At 40.7% G+C, this 24,115-nt stretch overlaps 1 protein-coding gene across 1 annotated transcript in view; it reads left to right on the forward strand.

The window, feature by feature from the left end:
* TRIM67 (tripartite motif containing 67) overlaps positions 1-24,115 on the forward strand; it is a 161,975-nt gene that overhangs the window by 132,416 nt on the left and 5,444 nt on the right. The window contains 1 exon segment of the mRNA XM_030195210.1: positions 216-519. Within this exon segment, the coding sequence (XP_030051070.1) occupies positions 216-519 (304 nt within the window).

A 24,115-nucleotide genomic window follows, 5' to 3' on the forward strand; every position in this document is an offset into this window, starting at 1 on the left:
AATCACTTTGAATATCTACTCCATAGTATGTCTCTCACTGTAGCTGCTCTTTTTTCTGTTTTTGTGATTATAATAAGCTTGGTTCCTCTGCTCATTTTCTTTACTGTTTTTTTTTTTTTGCTGTTCATAGCACTTTACAAGACAGTTTTCTCTGGCGGGAATGAGTGTTTCTGGGATGCTTTTCTTATTTTTCTCCCAATGCTCCTTCTGTCCAGTGGCTTGGTTCGCCTTTGATCACTCTTCAGCACATCGAGACATTGTCCTGACAAATGACAACATGACGGCCTCATGTAACAGCTATGATGACCGGGTCGTGCTTGGTACCGCAGCTTTCTCCAAGGGGGTGCATTACTGGGAACTCCAAGTGGATCGTTATGACAACCATCCCGATCCAGCCTTTGGCATTGCAAGAGTAAATGTAGCAAAGGACATGATGCTTGGGAAAGACGACAAGGCTTGGGCCATGTATGTTGACAACAATCGCAGCTGGTTTATGCACTGCAATTCCCACACCAACCGGTAAGAGCTAGTTTTTTATCTTTCTTTCTTTTCCACTCTATCTTTCCAATTCTAGGTGGAGCACAGAATTATATATACAATAAATTTTTAAAAAAACATACAAAAATGTAAAATTCAAATAATACAAAACTAAAGTAAAAATCAAATAGTATGAAATTAAAATTCCTTCTGGTCTTATCCATGTGAAGTTTCTGTCAGTGGTCAGGGGTGGAAATAAATGAAGACTCCCCCAAAAATGACTGAGTTCCTTTCTTTGGAAGAAGCAATTCCATCTGCACTGATTCCCTGTAACACACACTGACTCAGAGGGGCTGCAGAGAATTCCAGGAGATGTGCAGATGCAGAATAAATAGGAAGAAGAGCAGACCCAACATCTCCCCCATTTTGTAACTATTCGACCTCAAGTTCTTATTTGAGAATACAAGGATCACCAAGACTCCTGAGGCAGGCCTCCTGGCCGAAACACAGTTGTCTGTGTCGAGTCATTGAATAAAGTGGTTCTTTGAAATTCATCTCCCATTTTCCTGGAGTCATTGGTCCATTTCCCACTCTTTTTCTGTGCTGTTATAGCAACACACCTTAGTAAACATACCCCTCAGTAGGTAACCAACGAAGAGTTATAAGTGAAGGAGTAATATGTTGAAATTGAAATTACTCTGCCACTGCATTCTGTGCTGATTGAAGGGACTTAAAAAATTTCCTAGGAACCCCTAACAATAAACCACCACACTAATCAAAATGTGGGATCACAGTACTCTGGGCTACCATTTAGAAATTTCCTGGTGTTAAAAACTCTTTTAAATGTCTAATACATTTTAATTTCAAAAAGACAGTTTTAATTATTTTCCTTATTTGTTCTTGCTTTGTTAATGCCTAGTCTAAAATGACCAGGCCACACCCAGAAATTTAGCAGCACATGCCCATAGAGTACCACAGAATATCTGGGAAGACGCCTCAACACTATCCTCCTAATTCTATATAATAGGCCTAACATTTTGTGCACCAAGGAAAGTTAACTGCCAAAACAGGGGTAAATGGCATATTTATTTATTTATTTATTTATTTATTTATTTATTTGTTGCATTTGTATCCCACATTTTCCCACCTATTTGCAGGCTCAATGTGGCTTACAATATTCCATCATGGCAATCACAATACAAGAGCAAATAAACGGTATTACATAAAGAACAAGTGTAATATAGTAGATATAAGCAAATCGGTATATAAGATAACAATCATGCTATCAGGAAGTAGCGATGTGCTAAAATTCTTAATATAGATCATTATGGTATGCCTTGTTGAAAAGAAAAGTTTTTAGTGATTTTTGAAAGTTGAGTAGGTCGTGAATAGATTTCAGGTCAAGAGGCAATGCATTCCACAGCTGCGTACTCACGTAGGAAAAGCTGGACGCATGTGTTAGCTTGTATTTTAAACCTTTACAGCTTGGGAAGTGAAGATTTAGGAATGTGCGTGCCAAACTGTTAGCATTCCTAGGTGGCAAGTCGATAAGGTCTGATATGTAGGCTGGTGCATCTCCATGAATGATTTTATGAACCAGTGTACAAACCTTGAACACAGTACGTTCTTTAACTGGAAGCCAGTGTAGCCTTTCTCTCAGGGATTTAGCACTTTCATATTTTCTCTTTTCGAATATGAGTCTGGCAGCAGTGTTCTGCGGTGCATTGCAATAGTCTAGATGACTAAGCACCATTGACTGCACCAGGTTGCGAAAAATGCTTCTTGGGAAGAAGGGTTTTAATCTTTTAAGTTTCCACATTGACTGGAACATCTTCTTGGTTGTGTTTTTCATATGACTTTCAAGTGTGAGATTTTGATCTAAAACAGGAAGGGAAAAGTTTGATGTGTTTATGGTGGTGAATTTGCTTGTGTTATATTGCGAGGTAAGTATAAGACATTGTGTTTTTTAGCGTTAAGTTTTAATTGAAAAGTGTCCGCCCAAGAATGCATGATTTGGAAGCTGTGGCTGATGTCGTCCATAATTTCCATTGGGTTATATTTGAACGGGATGTAAATTGTGATGTCATCAGCATATATGTATGGATTAAGGCCTTGACTGGATAACGACTTGGCTAAGGGTGTCATCATTAAGTTAAAGAGGGTCGGGGATGTTGGAATGTATTGTATTTTACATGCATTGCCTGTCACCTATTATTTCTCTGTGATTACTCTGTGACCTCTGATGTGAATTACTTAGAGAGGTCACACAGCTATGCAACTTCCTGTGGGGGTTAGACACAGCACATGCAGCACATGGAGCACATGGAGCTCATGATCTCTCCTAACCTGAGAGGATCTATGGTGGTGTGAGCATCCATTACCATCTAAGCACATGGAAGGAGCTGATAATACAAATGTATAATATTATGTATATATAAGCCTGTCTGATTATAATCTAACTACAAACTGTGAGTAAACAGATGTTTTGTTACTTCAACTTTAAAGTGACTCAGCAGTGAATTATTCAGGGGTGAATGAGAGAGAGATGAAGAAAGAAATTAACATTTCTAAAGCTGAAGCTGTGTGTACTAAAATCTGCTAATTATTTACTACAAATAATCCAACAAAAGGGTTATGGGCCCAGGGCCAGGAATTGAAAAAGAAGAGAAATATTACCAGGCAGAAAAAAAGGCCACATTTTTCTCTTAAGTTTTAAAGGAAAGATTCAGTCTGTCTCTCTCTCCCCCCACACAGCAGACAGAAGGCTAAGAAAATGGCTGAGGGAAGAAATTCACCATTTTTCTATTCTCTCAAGGTGCCTAGATTAACTGAGTTTAATTATCAGAAGTGGGAACTAAGATTCATATGTCTCCTTCAAGCAAAAGGATTAAATATATGCTTAGACCAAGACAGAACAGCTGAAAATATGGCTGATTGGGACAATGCAAACTATTATGTGAAGTGCATGCTTTTGGAAGCTCTCTCAGAGAAACAAGCCATATTAGTGGAGGGAAAGATACACCAAAGGACATTTTATATAAACTGAGAACTATGTATGCAACTACATATGCAAAGCAGCAACCAATTTGGCTGGCAGAGTTGAATGAAACCAAATTAAGGGATAAAAGTAAATGTAATGATCACATTATGCATCTTATGTCTTCATTTCAAAAGCTAGAACTTTCTGGAATTCCCATGTGTGATGCATTGAAAAGAGCATTTCTTTTACCTCACTATCAAAGAAGTTTGATGTTTTTAGGTCTGTAAATGAGGCCATTGAAGGGCAATCTTTTGAACAGACAACATCAAAACTAAGGCAGGAATGCATAATAAATGATTCTGAGGAGATGTGTTCTCAAAGCAAGTCAGAGAGAAATGAAACAAATTTCTTGGCAAAGAACAGAGGAAGGCGGAGCTATGGGAAAACTCCACCCAAGGGCAAGCTGATTTGCTACTCATGTGGAAAGGAGGGACATGTATCTAAATGGTGTAAGGAAACACAAAACACTCCCTCTAGCTCACCTAAGCCAATGGAACTAAAGAATTTTCAAACCAGGAAATGTATGAAGGACAAAGATAAACACAAGGGCTTTCTAATGGCAGAAAAATCTTTGACTATGGTAAATAATAATTCAAATGAAAGTACTTGGATTTTGGATTCGGGGAGCACATGCCATTTAACCAATTGTAAAGATTTCTTTCAGGAAATGTGTCCAGAAGAAGGAATTCTTAAAACTGCAAACGCAGGGACTGCTAAGATCCAAGCAAAAGGTATTGGATTCTTAAAATGCAAAGTGTCTAATGAAGTTAAAGAAATTCCTGTAAGTGATGTCTTGTATATTCCCCAAGCAGTTTGTAATATGCTTAGTGTATCTACATTAGATAAGAAGGGATTTGTGATTCATTTTGAAAACAGTAAGTGCACAATCTCTAAAAATGATGAAGTGTATGCTGAAGCTTTTATGCATAATGATGTTTATAAACTGAGCATTTCAGGTGAAGCCTCACATATGGCGCAAGTAAGGAAGAATGATGGTAAATGTAGTCTGGAAATCTGGCACCGCCGCCTGGGACATCGTGATTCTAAGGTGATCCAGGATCTTTACAGTAAGCAACTGGCCACCGGCATTCAGATAAGTGCAGATGCTGGTAATATGGAGAAATGCATAGACTGTGTTACTCAAAAAGGTGTGAGACCCTCATTTCCTGCATACACAGGAAATAGGAGTAATAAAGTGCTGGACTTAATACACAGTGACTTATGTGGACCGTTTAATATCCCATCATTGGGAAATAACAGATTTGTGCTAATATTCTTGGATGATTTCTCTAGATATTGTGTGGCCTATTTGCTGAAAGAAAAAAGTCAAGTCACAGACATGCTGAAGAAATACGTAGCCATGGTGAACAATAAATTTGAAAGAAAACCAAAGGTTCTTCAGACCGACAATGGTGGTGAGTTCACTTCACAAAGCATGCGCACATTTCTAGAACAAGAAGGCATTCAGCATATCACAACAGTAGCTTATACACAAGAGCAAAATTCTGTTGCAGAGAGAAAATTTAGGTCAATTGTGGAAATGACCAGATGTATGCTGTCAGATAGCAATCTCCCTAAAGACTATGGGGGGAAGCCATTCTCACAGCAGTGTACCTACAAAACAGAATGCCAACTAAAGGCGCTGAGCGCACACCACATGAGACATGGCATGGTAGGAAGCCAAACCTGTCACACATAAGAACATTTGGAAGTACAGCATATGCTCATATACCAAAGCAAAGAAGGCATAAGCTGGATTCCACAACAGAAAGGGGCATTTTAGTTGGCTATGCTCCAGGACACAAAGGATATAGAATTTTGAATTTGAAAACTGGCATTGTTGGCATAAGATATGTTACATATTTTGATGAAAACAAAAGGGTTGATAAAGGCTGGATTATCCCAGATGAGCCTTATCATCCAGAATATGAAACTAGAACCATAATAGACATGCCAGTGTATATAAATGCCATACCAAGGCAGATGTCTGAAAGCAACTCACCTGTATCTAACGAGGAACAGGCAGAGGAAGCAGACACAGAAAGGATCATTGAAGAAGACAGTACAGTTGGAGAAGGGGAATCAATTGGAGAAGGACTCTCAGATTTAGAGGATGCGGAAAGGTCAGACCAACCTGTTGTCAGACGCTCATCCAGGGAAAACAAAGGTGTTCCACCCCCAAGACTGTCTTACCTAACAAAGTCAGCAGAAGCTCAAGAGCCCTTAACATGGGATGAGATTGAGAAAATGCCAGCAGAAGAAGCTGCTGAATGGCATAAAGCTGCACAAGAAGAAATTGATGCATTGCATAAAAATAATACTTGGATTCTTACAAAATTACCTCCTGGCAAGAAAGCTATAGGATGCAAATGGGTATTCAAGTTAAAAAGGAATGCACAAGGAAAAGTGGAAAGGTATAAAGCCAGATTAGTGGCAAAGGGATATCTTCAAAAATATGGAGAAGATTTTGATGAAGTGTTTGCACCTGTAGTGAAACACACGACAATAAGAACACTTCTGAGCATTGCAGTCTCAAAAGGCATGCAAGTCAACCACATTGATGTGAAAACAGCGTTTCTTCACGGAGATATAACTGAAGACTTGTACATGGAACAACCAACAGGTTTCATAAATACAAAACAAAGACAGCTAGTGTGTAAATTAAACAAAGGTCTTTATGGATTAAAGCAAAGTGCAAAATGTTGGAATGACAAATTGCATGAAATATTGACAAATTTAGGATTTAAGCAAGGTGAAGCAGATAAATGCTTGTACACTAGGTGCACAAATGGACAATATGCATACATTTTAGCTTTTGTTGATGATCTGCTCATTGCAAGCAAAAGTGAGCAAGAGTACAAGGACATTGTAAAGTGTTTAAACCAGAATGTTGAGATAAAAGAACTTGGTAATGTGTCATACTATCTTGGTATAGAAATTGAGAAACAAAATGATGGTTCTTATCTTCTAAGCCAGAAGCACAAAATAAATGAGCTTATTGAAAGTTTAGGTATGCAAGATGCCCAAGTTGTAAGCACTCCCATGATCACTGATTTTCTGAAGGATGAAACAGTAAGAGAACCTTTACCAGATAACATCCAATATAGATCAGCCATAGGTAAGCTTTTATATCTAGCTACCACATACAGGGCTGATATAGCAAATGCAGTAGGAATTTTGAGCAGAAGGGTCAGCTCACCTACCAAATCAGATTGGACTGCAGTTAAAAGGATGGTAAGGTATTTAAAGGGTACCATTGATTGTAAATTAAAGATTTCAGCCAATAGTAACCCAAAACTAATATGTTACTGTGATTCAGATTGGGCAGGGGATCATTCTGATTATAAATCCACAAGTGGATATGTGTTTATGTATGGAAATGTACAAATTTCATGGGCCAGTCATAAACAAAGTATTGTGAGTTTGTCTTCTACAGAAGCTGAATATGTGGCCGTATCGGAAGCGTGCAGAGAACTGATGTGGATTGAAAAACTTTTGCTGGATTTCGGAATAGCTGAAAAGAGACCAATCCAGATAATGGAAGATAATCAGAGCTGCATCCGACTGTCACAGAATGACAAGGTTCAGTCACGCACCAAGCACATCGCAACGAAATACCACAACGTGCGAGAGTTGGCGAAAGAAGGGGTCATCAGTCTACACTATTGTCACACCAGTGAGATGACAGCTGACTCATGACCAAACCGTTACCCAGAGAACATTTTGTGAATCTGCGTATAAAGCTTGGACTTTGTATGAATAAATAATTGCATGACAGTTATGCATGAGAAGGGGTTTGTGGAATGTATTGTATTTTACATGCATTGCCTGTCACCTATTATTTCTCTGTGATTACTCTGTGACCTCTGATGTGAATTACTTAGAGAGGTCACACAGCTATGCAACTTCCTGTGGGGGTTAGACACAGCACATGCAGCACATGGAGCACATGGAGCTCATGATCTCTCCTAACCTGAGAGGATCTATGGTGGTGTGAGCATCCATTACCATCTAAGCACATGGAAGGAGCTGATAATACAAATGTATAATATTATGTATATATAAGCCTGTCTGATTATAATCTAACTACAAACTGTGAGTAAACAGATGTTTTGTTACTTCAACTTTAAAGTGACTCAGCAGTGAATTATTCAGGGTGAATGAGAGAGAGATGAAGAAAGAAATTAACATTTCTAAAGCTGAAGCTGTGTGTACTAAAATCTGCTAATTATTTACTACAAATAATCCAACAGGGGAGAGTGGAGATCCTTGAGGAACTCCACATTCCGGTATCCATGGAACTAACATATTCGAATTAGATTTTACTTGGTATGATCTAGTAGTTAGGAATCCTCTAAACTAATTGAGAATGTTACCTCCAACTCCGAAGTATTCAAGAATGATTAATAATATTTTATGGTTAACCATGTCGAATGCACTTGACATGTCAAATTGTAGGAGGAGTATGTTGTTACCAGTTGCAATTGTTTATTTAAATTTAGTAAGAAGAGTAGTTAATAATGTTTCGGTACTGTGATAAGACCAAAATCCTGATTGAGAGTCGTGAAGAATTGAGAATTTATCAAAGTATTCTGTAAGTTGTTTGGTCACCACACCTTCCATTAGTTTGGTTATCAAAGGGATAGATGCTATTGAACGATAGTTGGTTAAATCATTAGTACTTTTCTTTGAGTCCTTGGTTTTAGGGGTGAGTAAAATATTTTCTTTATCCTTTGGGAATAGTCCATTTTGTAGCATATAATTGAAATGTAACTTGAGGTCTGATGTGAATTGTTGAGGGGCGGATTTTATAAGGATGTTAGGGCATTTATCTAGTTTGCAGTGGGACTTGGCAAATTTTTTGAGTGTTTGGGAGATGGAATCATCCAGGAGTATATCGAAGTTAGTCTAGGTTCTGTCTGCTGGATGTTCACCAGAGATTGGGTCTAGACAATCAAGGAATTTTATGTAGTCTGTGGAATTAATAGGTAGTGTGAGTCGTAACTTAATTATTTTCTCTTTGAAGTAATTCGCAAGTTTATCTGTTGAAGGGGTGTTTGTACTGTTATAGGTAATCGGTGTGGTATCTAATCATTTGCTCACAAGTTGGAAGAGTTTATTATGTGTCATTGTAGTCTGGCCCAATTTTAGTTTTGTAGTATGCTCTTTTGGTTTGTCGGATGGTATATTTATATTTTCTTTGTAGATGTTTCCAAGCGTTGAGTGTAGAGTCGTCTTTCTTTTTATTCCATGCTCTTTCTAGCCTTCTAACTTGGGTTTTTAGTTTTTTTCAGTTCAGCATTAAACCAAGGTATGGAGTTCTTTCTACGTGAGGTTCTAGTTTGTAAGGGTGTTATGTTGTCTAAAATGCTTCTACACCTATTGTCCCATTCTTGAAGGAAATGAGTTGAATCTGTTTGAGCTGTCCATTCATTATTATAGAATTGTTGCCAAACTCTAGCCGGGTCAATTTGGCCTCTCGTGGTATAGGATAAGCGTTCTTTGATATAGTGTAAGTCATTTTTTCGCCATTGGAGGAGACGATTTAATTTGAAGTGGTCAGACCATGGTGTAGCTGTCCATTAAGTAGCTGTTAATAGAAGATTTAAGTCTGACGAGAATTTATATGTAATGATGTCAAGTATGTGTCCTTTAATATGGGTTGGTCCCATAGTAGGAAGAGATCCATGCAATCACGCACATTAATAGAGTTAGGGTCTTCAAGGTGAAGATTAATATCCCCTATTATAATAAGGTTGGAAGTAGAAACACAAGTGTTGGATATAAGTCCATAAAGAGTGGTCTGTAAAAGAGGACTACATTAAGCTGGTCAAGCAGATTTATATGATTAATACTGACTGAGGCAATTTCGAGTTGGGGAAGTAAGGATTCGGTTATGGTAATAACAATGAAGTGGGATCTGTGAATTATAGCTATGCCTTCTCCTGTTTTTCCATTCCTTGTCCAGTGGGTAATTTTGTAACCAGGGGGCATAAATCTAAAATTATGGGGTCTTTAGGATCATGAATTTTTTATTTATTTTATTTATTGCATTTGTATCCCACATTTTCCCACCTCTTTGCAGGCTCAATGTGGCTTACAATACATCATGAATGATGGAAATGTATAGGAGAATATACATTTAGTATAACATAAGGATCTTGGGTACTATGATAGTGATGAAACATGATAGTAGAGTAACAAGCAAATGTTGTAAGACAATTCTGGATATGTGTGTAGGGATTCACATTTGTTGATCTTTGTGGTATGCCTTGTTAAAGAGATGAGTCTTCAGTAGTTTCCAGGTCTCACTAATAAAAAGGAGATCAAGATTGTCTGAAGTGATCCAGTCAGTTATTGTTGTTGTTTTATTGACTACTGATCTGGCATTTATATATCCCAGTTGGATTGATTGGTAGGATTCGGTTAGGATCGAAGATGTATTAATTTTTATTAGTTGTCTATCCTCTTGGAATCTGGGCTTGTTTTGTCCTCTCTTTCCTTTAAGTTGATTTTAACCATATGTAGTAGTTTTTTTCCTTTTAATTGGTTGTTATTCTTCTGGTGAGGAGAATTGTATTTAGGTAATCCGCAAGGACTAAGTACTGTGGGTATACTGTTGTGTGTGGGAGTGATGGACAGTATGTGGGAGATCAGGGATAGGGAATGAATTACTAAGAGCAATTTGGTAATATTCATTATGGCAGTTAGCAGTTCAGAGTAGTATAATTGGTGAAAACTTGCAGTTCATAGTACAATTTAGAAAAAAGTGGTCTATTGCAGTGGAAGCAGTAGTAGCTGATGTAGCATATATGCACATAACTATACTTAGGCCCTTGTCTATAAAGTAGTTCCTAAGTGCTTTGGTGCATAACTGCAAGGAGTGTATGCATGGGGATGGGTCACACATGTATATACAAAACTTGTAGACTACTGTAAGTTGTTCGCATAAGTGCCAATATTTAGGTACCTATCATTTCAACCAGTGGACTGATTGGAATGATTGCATCTATTTGAAATTTTGTGACATTGCTGGGAGGAAAGTGGTATCTTTTTGAATATCCCTGCATGATTAAGAGTTTGTCAAGCCTTGTTTAAATTGATGAATAGAAAACCTCCATTGATATCATTTAAAGATGTAACTTATAATTCGCAATATGACTGTCAATTAGACAATGTCTAACACTTATCTTGTTGTCGTGGTGTTGCAGTATGATTACACTCTGTTCTACTCCGACGGGGTCCCATTTCACCGTTCTGGGCTTTATCAAGGTACATGACCCCGTACTGCAATATATAGTTTTTCGCTCTGTGTGGTTTCTTTTTAAACCCACTGCAGTAAAAGGGGGCCTCAGCGCGCGTCAAAAATATGTGTCGATGCCAGCACAGGCCCCCTTTGTCACGGCCTCAAGGGCTTTTTCAATTTGTCATGGATTCAGGTAAGGTGAGCCCTTAGACCAAAGCCGGAGCTTAGGCAGATAAGTCACCTGGGCTGGCACAGGCAGGAAATAGAACAGGCTGGATAGGAATATACCAGGAGACTCGACAAGGCAGGACAGAGGTAACAAGGCACAATGGACAAGACAAGGACCGGATCCAAGTGAGGCAAGGAAAGCAAGGCAAAGGGGCAGAATTGGAACCCAGACAGGACAGGCAGACTCGGAACTGGATTAAAACTGGGACCCAGGCAATATAAGGCAATGCAGAACAAGGCAAGACATGGAACTAGATTAATACTGGGTCCACAAAAGGGCAGGCTAGGACTAGGCAAGGACTGGATCCTGACAGGACTAGACTGAATGAGACTAGACAGGCAAAACAGGGCAGGAGAAAGGCACAAGAACAAACAGAAACAAGACTATAAACAAGGCAGGAACAGGATTTAGAAACGGACTAGGCTTGGCAGCTGAGATTCAGGATCGGACTTGGCTTGGCAGCTGGAACAGGATTCAGGAACGAACTTGACTTAGCAACTGGAACAGGATTCAGGAACGGACTTGGCAACTGGAACAGGGCTCAGGGACAGACTTGGCTTTAGCAGAAAGCAGGAACAGAACTTGGCTTTAGCAGAAAGCAGGAACAGAACTTTAGCCTTAACCGAGAGCAGGAACAGAGCTTGCCTTTAGCAGAAAGCAGGAATAGAGCTTTAGCCTTTACAAAGAGCAGGATCAGAGCTTGGCTTTAGCAGAAAGCAGGAACAGAGCTTTAGTCTTAACAAAGAGCAGGAACAGAGCTTGGCTTTAATAGAAAGCAGGAACAGAGCTTTAGCCTTAACAAAGAGCAGGAACAGAGCTTGGCTTTAACAGAAAGCAGGAACAGGGCTTGGCATTAGCAGAAAGCAGGAACAGAGCTTTAGCCTTAACAAAGAGCAGGAACAGAGCTTTAGCTTTAACAAAGAGCAGGAACATAGCATGGCTTTACCAGAAATGCAGGAACAGAGCTTGGCTTTAACAGAAATGCAGGAACAGAGCTTGGCTTTAGCAGAAAGCAGGAACAGAGCTTGGCTTCAACTGTAGCAAGAGTCAAGAGCAGAGCTAGACTAAAAGCGGGAGCCAAGGGTACTGACAAACTGTTACAGAGACCAAGAGCAGGGTGTGGCTCTAGAGCCAGGCTTTCAGGATTTGTAGAACCCAGCACCACCTTCTCACCTTTGCTGCTCATTCTCTCAGGACCCTCTAACTGATTGGAATGGTGGCATTCATTGCTTACGGCTGACGTTTCACTCATGCTCCTCTGGACCCTTCAAGGATGAGCTCTCCTGCTCCACCCCCTTTGTAAGTGGGGACTAGTAGAGCACTGGGAATTATTTGTCTTTTTAAAACTGCTTCAGGGTCTCTCCTGTTGCTCAGCTCATGTTGAAAAGAAACATTAGACTGAATAAATTCTGAACCACACAACTGCTGGCTTTAGAGGGGCCACCACTCTGAACAAATAAGTTAAAAAATGCATCTTTATTCCCTCGTTTAGTTTTTTTTTTCAGGTTTACACGTATCTTGCTATACCACCCATCGAGAATGCCATAGTGGAGGAGTGGCCTAGTGGTTAGGGTGGTGGACTTTGGTCCTGAGGAACTGAGTTCGATTCCCGGCACAGGCAGCTCCTTGTGACTCTGGGCAAGTCACTTAACCCTCCATTGCCTGCCGCATTTAGCCTCCATGAGTGGGAAAGTGCGGGATACAAATGTAACAAAAATAAAATATAAGTGGTTTACATTATAAATTTAAAAAGAAAATTTAGGAGAAGAAATTACAACATTAAAAACCCTTCTGGTTTATAGAAACAAGGGGAGTAGTGGGGCGGGGATAGTTTGCAGAGGCAAAAGTTGTTGGGATGAGATAGAGAGGAGAGACTGATGGGATGGACTGGGGAAGAGAAAAATACTGGTGAGAATGGGTCAGACAGATCCGCACCACTGAAGAGGGAGGGGAACAGAATGAAATTCTGTACACTTCTGCCCCAACTAGGTACCTTTTTTTTTTTGTGTGTGTGTGTGTGTGTGTGTGTTTTGTTTGTCTATTTGTTTGTTTGTTTTTAGAAAATCACCTATGCAATCTGGTGATAAAAAAACTAAAAAAAAAAAAAAATCATAAATGACCCACAGCCATTACATTGGAGACTGAATGAAATATTCCCTGTGCCTTTTGTTCTAGTTTTCTGGCAACCAACTGCTCTGAGGCAAAAAATACTTGGGGCCCTGTTTACTAAGCCGCATTATAGGCGCGTTAGCATTTTAATGCACGTTAATCATGTACGCATGTTAACAGTGTACGCACCTACAATATCCCTATAGACGCCTACACAGCGCGCGTGCTAATTGTAGGCACGTTAAAATTGATAACATGTCTTAGTAAACAGGGCCCTTGATAAGCAGGTTTCAAACAGAAATCCATAAAGATAAAATGGCACAAAACCCTTCAAATTACCACAGTAGGAACAATGTTAGTACATATTGCAAGCTCCTCCAGTTGGGCCAAATGGGAAAGATATTCCAAATAAAAGGGCCATTTTTATTATATTCTGCTGATAATGAAAAGAGGGATGCTAGATTGGCAAAACAGAAGTTTAAAATAAGAATCAACCTTCATAGATATAATATTTGGTGGGCTTGTTAAAAGATTCAAACTTTTTGGACTATTGTTGTTACTCATCTGAAGCACAGTTTAGGGACTTGGTTCACTCTTGAACAGGTGGCGTGTTTGTTGGTCCTCAGCGATAAGAGAGGACCTAAGCTGTCAAAGGTGTTATAGCCATTAAGTAGAAACAATCTTTGGGCCCAACTCTGCAGGACTCGCTTTTGAGATTGGAAGTGGTTCGAGAACTGGAACAATTGACAGAAGAAATGGCCTTTTTGATCCATCACAAGAGGAATGGATTCACTTGGCTGAGTTGAATATTCGGGAGGGGGTTGGGGGTAGTTTAGCAGGCATTTGCTGAAGGAACAACGGTAAACATCCTGATAGAGTGAAACATAAAAATTCTTTTTGTATATTGTTGGGGAGGGGGTTGTTGGAGTTGTACTGTCTAGTTAGAGAAAGGATACAAATATTTTATTTGTTTTTTATGATCTATGAAAGCGGGAGGGAGTATTGTACATATTTTTCTGAATAAAAATTATTGAAGCAAAAAATATGTATATGATAATAGATTACAGAGAACAGGGTAACACTCTTATGAGGAAGCCTTTTTCAGGTCAGATCACTGCCTCAATAACCTTATAATCTACGTAGTAAGACCATGAGAAATTTGAAAGGAAAATGATCAAATACAAGAAAGCGAACATGAAAAGACTCAATAGAGAGACTGTTTATTTCACTCCCATACTCTCAGACACGGAAGGGAAGCAAAGTGTTAATGAATCAGGCTCATAGCTTTTCTATAGCTGCTGTTCTTATGCCTCTCTCGATTTTTTTCATCCTTCTCTAAACACATCCCCTCATTCTTTGACTTTCTGTTTCTTTACAGCTTTGAAAACAATATTGATATTGTATCGTGACTGATTATTTATGTATATATTCAGACATCATCACCCTTCACTCAGTTTGCACTGACCCACTAAATAGTGTTTAGCTCTTTAAAGCTATTTAGAAATTTATTACATTGGTCCAACAAAAAGGATAAGCTGACCCAATATTATCATGGTACCAAAAACCCCACAGAAATTCAGCTCCTCTGCAAATACTAGCCCTTGCTCAAACTCTCTCCCTCCCTTGATCCTAGGTCTCAGGGATTTTTCTCCCTTTACTTTTGAGTTTCTCCCCTGACCTGGATTCTGTGCTCTCCTCCCACACCCTTCCCCTAGTCAGCAGGATCAGAGTCACATTTCAGATCTGCTCCTACATCCTCTGCACCTGAATTTAGTTTGGCAGCTTGAACCATATAGCACCTTGTAGTTGAAATGGGGACACTACATGGATCATACTGGCAAATTGGCTTCCTGCTGAGTTGAGGAGAAGGAAATCTGTGAATTCAGAGGTGGATTGGTGGGGGGGGGGGGGGGGGGGGGAAATCCTGAAACAGGAGGAAGGGTAAGCACAAACCAGAGGAAGTAGTGGTAGGGAGAGAAGGGCAGTGGGAGCCATATCAAAGGAAAACATGTTTTTAAAAAATGCCCTCTGTCACTATGTACTACTTACAGTTAGCATGATGGCCTATTTTTTTGTGTATCTCAACATACTAACATAGAAACCACACTGCTTACAATATTAAAAGATCCTTTTACAAAGCAGATTTAGGGGTCCTTTTACTAAAGTGCGCTGAAAAATGGCTTGCGGTAGTGTAGAGCCAGGTTTTGGGCGTGCGCAGATCCATTTTTTAGCGTGCCTGCAAAAAATACCTTTTTTTAATTTTTTGCCAAAAATGGACGTGCAGCAAAATAAAAATTGGCACATTTCCATTTTGGGTTTGAGACCTTATCGCCAGCCATTGACCTAGTGGTAAAGTTTCACACGGTAACCGGGTGGTAATGACCTACGCACGCCAAATGCCACTTGGCGCGTGTCCGATACATGCGGCTGAAAATAAACATTATTTTTCGGCCACGCATATTGGACATGCGCCAAAAATGAAATTACTCCCACTCAGTAGCCGTGCAGTAACTCCATTTTGGCGCATGTTGGGTGCGTGTCAACGCTTACGTGGCTTAGTAAAAGGGCCCCTTAGGCACTAATGCACACCTAATCGAGCAAAAATGGTCTAACACAGGATGTGCTTAAGTGTCACACATTAGGTTTTGCCTGTATGCGTGATAACCATGTGGTAAACATTTTTTGGGGAATATTTTGAGGGGGCATGTCATGGATGGAGAGTAGGCATTACTGCACTAACTAGTTAGTTCATCTACATTACCACACATTAACTGGATAGCGCATGGATAACACGGGAGCCCTTACTGCCTACAAAATAGGTGGTGGGAAGTGCTCCCGTTGTAATTTTTTTTTAATGGTCATATGCAACATTAGCAAACAGCTGTTAATGAAATAAACAGAAAATTGGGGAGGTTACGGGCACAGTAAAAAAAGGCATTAGTGCATGGGAATGACCCGTTTAAGGGGGTGCTATGGCTATTTGTTACTGCAGCTTAGTAAAAGGACATGTGGAGGGGCGTAATCGAAAGGGACGCCCAAGTTTTGCTGAGGATGTCCTCGCAAAACATCCTGGCGAAGGAGCAGGGAAACCTTATTATCGAAACAAGATGGATGTCCATCTTTTGTTTCGATAATACGGTCAGGGACGCCCAAATCTTGAAATTTAGGTCATCCCTAGAGATGGTCGTCCTTAGACTTGGTCGTTTCTGATTTTCAGTGATAATGGAAACCAAGGACACCCATCTCAGAAACAACCAAATCCAAGCCCTTTGGTCATGGAAGGAGCCAGAATTCGTAGTGCACTGGTCCCCCTCACATGCCAGGACACCAGCTGGGCACCCTAGGGGGCACTGCAGTGGACTTCATAAATTGCTCCCAGGTACATAGCTCTCATACCTTGTGTGCTGAGCCCCCAACCCCCCCCCCCCCAGAACCCACTCCCCACAACTGTACACCACTACCATAGCCTACGGGTGAAGGGGGGCACCTAGATGTGGGTACAGTGGGTTTGAGGTGGGTTTTGGAGGGCTCACATTTACCACCACACGTGTAACAGGTAGGGGGGGATGGGCCTGGGTCCGCCTGCCTGAAGTGCACTGCACCCACTAAAACTGCTCCAGGTACCTGCATACCGCTGCGATGGACCTGAGTATGACATTTGAGGCTGGCATAGAGGCTGGCACGACATATTTTTAAAGATGTTTTTTGAGGGTGGGAGGGGGTTAGTGACCACTGGGGGAGTAAGGGGAGGTGATCCCCGATTCTCTCCAGTGGTCATCTGGTCAGTTTGGGCACCTTTTTGTGCCTTGGTCGTAAGGAAAAACAGGACCAGATAAGTCATCCAAATGCTCATCAAGAATGCCCCTTTTTTTTCCATTATGGGTCTTGGACGCCCATGTGTTAGGCACGCCCAAGTCCTGCCTTCGCTACGCCTCCAACACGCCCCCGTGAACTTTGGTCGTCCCCGTGATGGAAAGCAGTTGGGGACACCCAAAATCGGCTTTCGATTATGCCGATTTGGGTAACCCTGTGAGAAGGACGCCCATCTTCCGATTCGTATCGAAAGATGGGCGTCCTCTTTCAAAAATGAGCCTGCTAATAAGATAGATTATATTTTCCAGTTGAAAAAATATGAGAATTTAAAGATCAATTAGAAAATCCTGAACCCCTCCCCTTTCATTCAGGGACACTGATATTTCTCCCATCCCTTTCCCTACACTCCTAACCCCAATTACCAATAATCTTATTCTGTTTTGATCACACAGTGTGCAAAATAGAAAGTGCGGAGTTGAGAGCACCCCTTCTTTTGGGCTTGGCGGTCAGAATTGGTAGGCTGGTAACACAGGTTCAATGTGAACATGAAATCCTAGCCCTCACTGCTGGTTTAGCCTCAGTGGCCTGCTCATTCTTTCTAAGCAGGAAACATACTGTAGAAGGGAAGGGCCCATATGTACCACTGTCTCTGTGTTGCCAGCTTGCCCACTCTGTATCTGAATTCAAGACAGCTTGGAACAAGTACATAGGATCTATAAGGGATGATAGGGAGAGTAGATGGCATGGATGGGCAGACTGGGTAGACCATATGGTCTTTATCGGCCTACATTTTCTTTGTTTTTATGCCTGCTATAGCCCTGGATTCACAATAGCCCCATCGTGATGCATTATGTGAGTCCAATGGGGAAAATTGGACTACAAATACCACACTGCTATATAATATTTTAAATTTCTTCCTTTCAGTTTTTCATTTTATTTTATTTTTGGAAATGTGTCAGTGTTAAATATAACAAAATGGGGGTGGGGGAAAATCCATGCAGAACAAACTGCTCACTTCCCCGGGCCAATATCAGGGTTTATTTTGGCATTCAAAAGTATGAAACACTGCACATTTATCTCCTCTTGGACAGGCAAGGGGTGCTGGGTATAGGTCAGGAAATGAAGACCAGAGATTAGTCTGTGGTATGCAGGTCAATAACTCTGTACAAGGAGTGAAGGAATCCCCAGCAGTTATGAAATCTGGGGACCAGAACAAAATTCTACATTTTGAGTGTTACAACATTAGTAAAAACTGAATGATAGTTGTAAAACAAATGTAAATTGCAAACAAAGGGCCCAAAATATTTACTTCAAGAGTATTTCTTTTGAGATGATCATCGAACTTATGTGGCAGCCTCTAAATTGTATCCTGAAATTCTGTGTCAAGGGTTGTCTCCTGAAAAAAACAGACAACAAGTCTGCATCAAGCTCACACACTATTCATTCTTTACAAACAATTCTTCTTATCCCACGTACCACTATACAGAAACGGCAACATCTTCATAGCCCACAGAATTTAAAATGGCTGCGGCGTCTCAATGCTTATATACTCAATGCTCAAGTTTCAGCAGCTGTTCAACATAAAGGCACCAATCGCGTACTCGAGACCGACTCCATCATCCAATCACTTTATCCCAAAGCATATATTCACAGCAGCGACATCCACTCGATTTCACGATTCAGCCCTCCAGAACTTACAGCTTTTAAAGAAAAAAATCCAATATTGTTCTCTAAAGTTTAATAATTTCTCCATATTACCTCCCTCCCACCCTACTGTAATACAATCGATAATTCTCCAGCGGAGATCTGAGATTCGGTGGTCACATTCTATCCAATGCTGCACCAGAGGCGCTTCAGTCTTTGCTGTGAAAATACATGACTTATGTTCATTCAGGTGTGGCTTTATTGCACGTTTGCTTCTGCCAATATAGATCTTATTACAAGGGCATTGAACAATATATACAGCCATAGAGGTTGAACAGTCCGTAGTCCAACGAGACCTTATGACTTGTTTCATCTGTGTATCCATCCATGTTGGACCGGGTAAAGTCTGGGAGCACCATTGACAATGACCACAGCAACTGTGATGAGGTGTCTCATCCCTTATCATCGTTTCTCTCCTCTTTTTCCTAGAAAGCAGTTCTCCAATATTTCTGGCTCTGAAAAAGGCTATTATAGGTTTATTAGTAAATACCGCATCCATTTGTAAAATATGCCAATGAACCATAATTGAATGTACTATGTATTTTGCCAAAGATGAAAAAGGGAGAACACCATATCTGCTTCTCTTCATTCTCCTCCTCTTGAGTTTGATACAACAGCAGCAAGTCACGCTGTGCAAAACGAGCACGTAGATAAGCCCTCCAGATTATAGTGGCAGGATAATCTCGCTCCAGGAATTTAGATTTTAATATATCAGACTGTAGTTTGAATTCCCTTATAGCCTCAAAAATTGCCCAATAGGTAAATTACTGTGTAGATGATATGGATGAAAACTCCTAAAATGTAAATAGATATTCCGGTCAGTAACTTTACGATAGATGGTAGTTAGGATTCTACCACCAGTCTTTTCAATATGAATATCCAAAAAATTAATAAATTTCCGGTTATAGATAGCTGTAAATTTTAAATTTGAATCCAAAGTGTTTATCCAGGTAATGAAATCCAATAATGATTCAAAAGATCCCGTCCAGATCAAGAAAATATCATCCAAAAAACGCTTCCAAATTAATACTGAAGTATATTGGGTCGCTGGATAAATAAATCTTTCTTCAAACGCTGCCATATAAAGCTGCAACAGAAGGAGCTAGCGTTGCTCCCATTGCTACTCCATGTTGTTGAAGATAAAAAAATACCATTATCCCAGAAGAAATTTCTTTTAATCACCAAAGAGGCTAATTCCATCAGAAAATTCATAGAGATATGGGGGGTAGGCGTACGTTTTTCTAAATTTTCGTTAATAATCATCAATGCTGCATCCTGGGGTATATTCATGTAGAGTGCCGTAACATCGAGGGTGACCAGCCATGCATCCTCAGGAATCATTTCTAAATTCATCGGAAGATGTAACATATGAGAAGAATCCTTAATGTATGATTCAATTTTTCCTCACCATAGGTTGAAGGAAGCAATCAAACGAATTTCGACAATGGTTCTAGTACAGAGTTGACCGTAGATACAATCGGTCTACCAGGAGGGCTCTTTAATTTTTATGAACTTTAGGCAGAAAATATATGTAAGGAGTGGATGGAGTTTTATCAAGCAAAAATTCAGCTTCTTTTTAGTAATCATACCGCTCATTACTGCTGGTTCTACAATATTCGCTATTAAAGCTATAATATAACTTGTAGGATCTTGTTGTAGAATTGAGTAAATTTATTCTCACTCAGCTGTCGCTGGGCTTCAGCCTCATATAGTATTTTAGACTGTATGATTACTGCGCCTCCTTTATCTGCACGATGGATATAAAACTCAAAATTATTTCACAGTTCTTTCAATGCCTGTGATTCTTGATTTGGACAGATTATGTATTAGAATAGTCTGTTTCAATCCGATCAAGGTCAAAAAGAATAAGCTTCAAAATGTACTAATCGCTGGATCAAGAACTGGAGGATATGGGCATACTCATCTTTTTAGCTCTAACAAAAACTCATAATGCAGTTTCTGTAACTGGATACTACCTGCTACGCGGAGGCCATCCTTCAGACTCAAAAGTAAATGCCAAAATCTTGTGTCCAATTAGTAATTATCTGGCTGAGAGGAGTGACTCCCATGGGCTTCTTGACTGTATCATAATATCACCCAATCAAACCCAATCAACACAAGCAGATTCAGTGAAATCCACCAAACTATTTTGGAATAAATCATGAAGATAATGTTGTAATTGTAGCTAAGGGTACAAGTCACTTCTTTAACACATCATAGGACAGGCATTCTTAGTTCATCATTTTCTACACATGTTTCAGCAAAAACAACCCTTGAGTCTGCCACCTGGCAAAAGTAGCAGAATCGTACCTGGAGGAAATTCCGCATTACTCCGGAGAAAAAGTCAGGAGCAATAGGAATGTAGACCAAATTTCTTGCAAAATAGAGTCCAAGCCATCGTACCGCTTTCACTAAATATACTGCCTCACAAAAAGGGTAGTGTTGCAGATTTAGCATGCAAACATAAGCCAATGTATGTGAGGCTACCACCTCTGCTTCGTAGGCCACATCACACAATTTGAGGTAAGGTATCCAATCCCGAGGGCAACACAAATGACAAGCTATCGACATACACCCATGAGATCAGAGACCCACTCCCCCATCCCGTCACAATAACTGAAGCTGACGGAGAGAGGCCTGTGGTTTCCGCGTTCATCACAAAAAATACAAATGATTTATTCCAGAGAGCCAAGTCCTGGGGTTTAAAACAAGAGTCAGATGTTGTAGCAGGTATAGCCATTTAGGCAAAATGACCATCTTTACGAGTTGGACTGTACTCCCAAATGACAAAGGAAGATCTTCCATTTAGCACATTTATTTTCATTGCAAATAATAAATGGGTGACATTTATATCATATAATCGCCTAAGATCCCTGGGAATCAAAAGACCCAAGTACTTCAATTTCTCACCCACTCACCCACCCACTTTAAGGCTCATCCAGAGGGCTTCAGACTTATCATTATTAATCCAAAAACCTGAATAATGGCCAAAAGTTTGCAACAAGTCCAAAGCTCTAGGCAAAAAGCCATTGTAGGATGGGTGAGGGCCAACAGTAAATCATCAGCAAATAAAGCCACCTGAAGTTCATTTACTCCCACCTTGATACATTAATCTGCAGGTCCCCTAAGAGAGCCAGTGTGAAAGGTTCCATACATAAGAGTAGAGGAGAGTGGACAGCCCTGTCAAGTACCACAATGTACCAAAAACTGCGATGAGAGAAGGCCATTTACCAAAACCTGGGCACAGGGGTCAGTATAAAGGATGCGAATCATAGCTAAAATGGAGCCCCGAAAGCCAAAGCCCTGCAATACCTCCAGAGATAGGCCAGGACACTGTGTCAGAAGCTTTCTCAATGTCAAAGCCCACCAAGTAAGGTGTCGACATCCTGGACACACACTGCAAAGCAGACGCTGGATATTAATAACCGCATTCCATCCCTTAGGAGTGCCCACCAAATGAGGTATGATGTTCAGAAGACTATTAGCAAAAAGTTTCACATATAATTGGACATCTACATTAAGCAATGAGATAGGGTGGTAGGATGCAGTCAAAAGGGATCGCATCCAGGCTTCAAGATGAGTATCACCATAACCCATCACATACTATCAGGGGAAAAAAAAAAGTCTGTAAAGCTTTCTCTTACAATGCCTGCAAGGTGGGAGTAACATGTTCGGCCAAGAACTGATAGAATTCTAAAGGAAGACCATCAGGGCCAGGGCTCTTTAAAAGGGATTAAAACGAGGCCCTCTTTCTGTTCGGACTAGTCAGGCTATGCAATTTCCCATGTGACTATACTTGAAAAATCTGTGTCACCCATATTTCATGCTAGATTGTCTCCTATTTGTTTTAAAAGTATTTCCACTTAATTTCATTGAGTGTCCTCTGGTCTTTGTACTTTTTGAAAGCGTGAAAAATCAGTTCCCCACCATTGTAGATAAAGCATATCCTCTAATATTCCCCAGCACTCAAACAAGCTAACGGTTAACATTTAAACACAACTTTTTTTTTCCTTGCTAGTCCGACCTGTATCCTTGTGTCTCATAGTCAATATCAATATTGCAGTTCAAGTCTTATCCTGGTGTATACATCTATGCAGTTACCACAGTCATGGGAGTTGTCCTGCCGATTGTTGGCGTTGCAGGTGCTTATGTCCCTTCGCCACCCGCTGCCACTTAGGGTGCGCACCTGATGAAGCAGGTGCTTTCCCTTTTCCGGGTGTCTCCAACGCCACTGGCTGGTCCTTTGCAGGAAGGATCTCCCTGGCTTCTGATAGTGATCTAACCTGGTGCCTACGGCCATCTTTATAAAACACCAATGCAAAAGGATGTGCCCAGCGGTATCGCAGTCCCAACTCGCGGAACCTTGCTGTAACCGGCTTAAGTTCCGCACACCACTTTAGGGTGGCCACTGCCAAGTCTTGATAAATCTCTATATGGTATGAATCCCATTGAAAGTTGTTGAGCTGCCGGGCTGCATGTAACACTCGCTCCTTGAGTTTGAAATCCTGGACGCAGGCAATAATGTCTTTAGACAAGTTATTCCGGGTGTGGCCCAAAGCCCTGTGGGATCGCTCAATCAGGATCTCGGTGGCATCCAAGGGGGTTCCTGCTTCTGTCAGAATAGCGTTAGTCACCCGTTTTACCACTGATTCACAGTCAATATATGCAGGGGTTTCTGGGAGCCCTCTAAATCTTACATGGTGTCTCCAGCTCCTATTCTCCAGATCTTCGATTTTATCAGCTAATTGCTGGTAGCCCAAGTGTACATCCGACACCCTGCGATCTGGGATCCCATCTCCTCCATCTGCTCCTCAACTTGGCTTTCCACTTCCTCCAGCCTATTACCAGGTCCCGGATCTCACCTCTTAAGTCTGCCCCTAATGAGGCCAGCTCAAAGAGAATGGCTTTCAGGTCAGAGCGAATCTCCTGCAGCCATTCTTTTAGGTCGATCGAGGGAGTCGTCCCTGCTAAGTCCTGGCCTTCCCCAGATGCAGATAGATCTCGGGGCGACAAACTCTCTGAGTGCTGCGAGGTGCGTGTGGGTGGCGGTTCTGAGTCTGCCTCGCGGTTTGCAGTCGCGCCTCCTGCATACTCAAATTGTGACAAGTTGTTCTGCAAACTCATCGTCTCTGGCAGCCTGGACTCTTCTCCTTGCCATTCTAGTCAAAATCAGCTGATTGAAGCTTAGATGCTGGGGAAACGCTTCAAAAAACAGCGTGGGCGAGTAGGAGCAATCTCTTCAGACCGCCATACTGTTTGGTGATGTCACTTCCTCCCAATATTGGTTAGACTAATATAAAGAGCTTTTAAGATTATATGGTATATTGTATGATTTACTTAGTATTCGCTTCTCAGCAAGTGTAAATTATTTAGGGCAATCACTTGCAGATGAAAATACTCTAATGACAACCCCCTCTCACTTGTGCACTTAATTGGAATAACTGACTACAAATTAAGGGCTCCTTTTACAAAGCGATGCTACTGATTAGCAGCGTAC

Source organism: Microcaecilia unicolor, chromosome 3 (genome assembly GCF_901765095.1).
Source record: "Microcaecilia unicolor chromosome 3, aMicUni1.1, whole genome shotgun sequence".
NCBI lineage: Eukaryota > Metazoa > Chordata > Amphibia > Gymnophiona > Siphonopidae > Microcaecilia > Microcaecilia unicolor.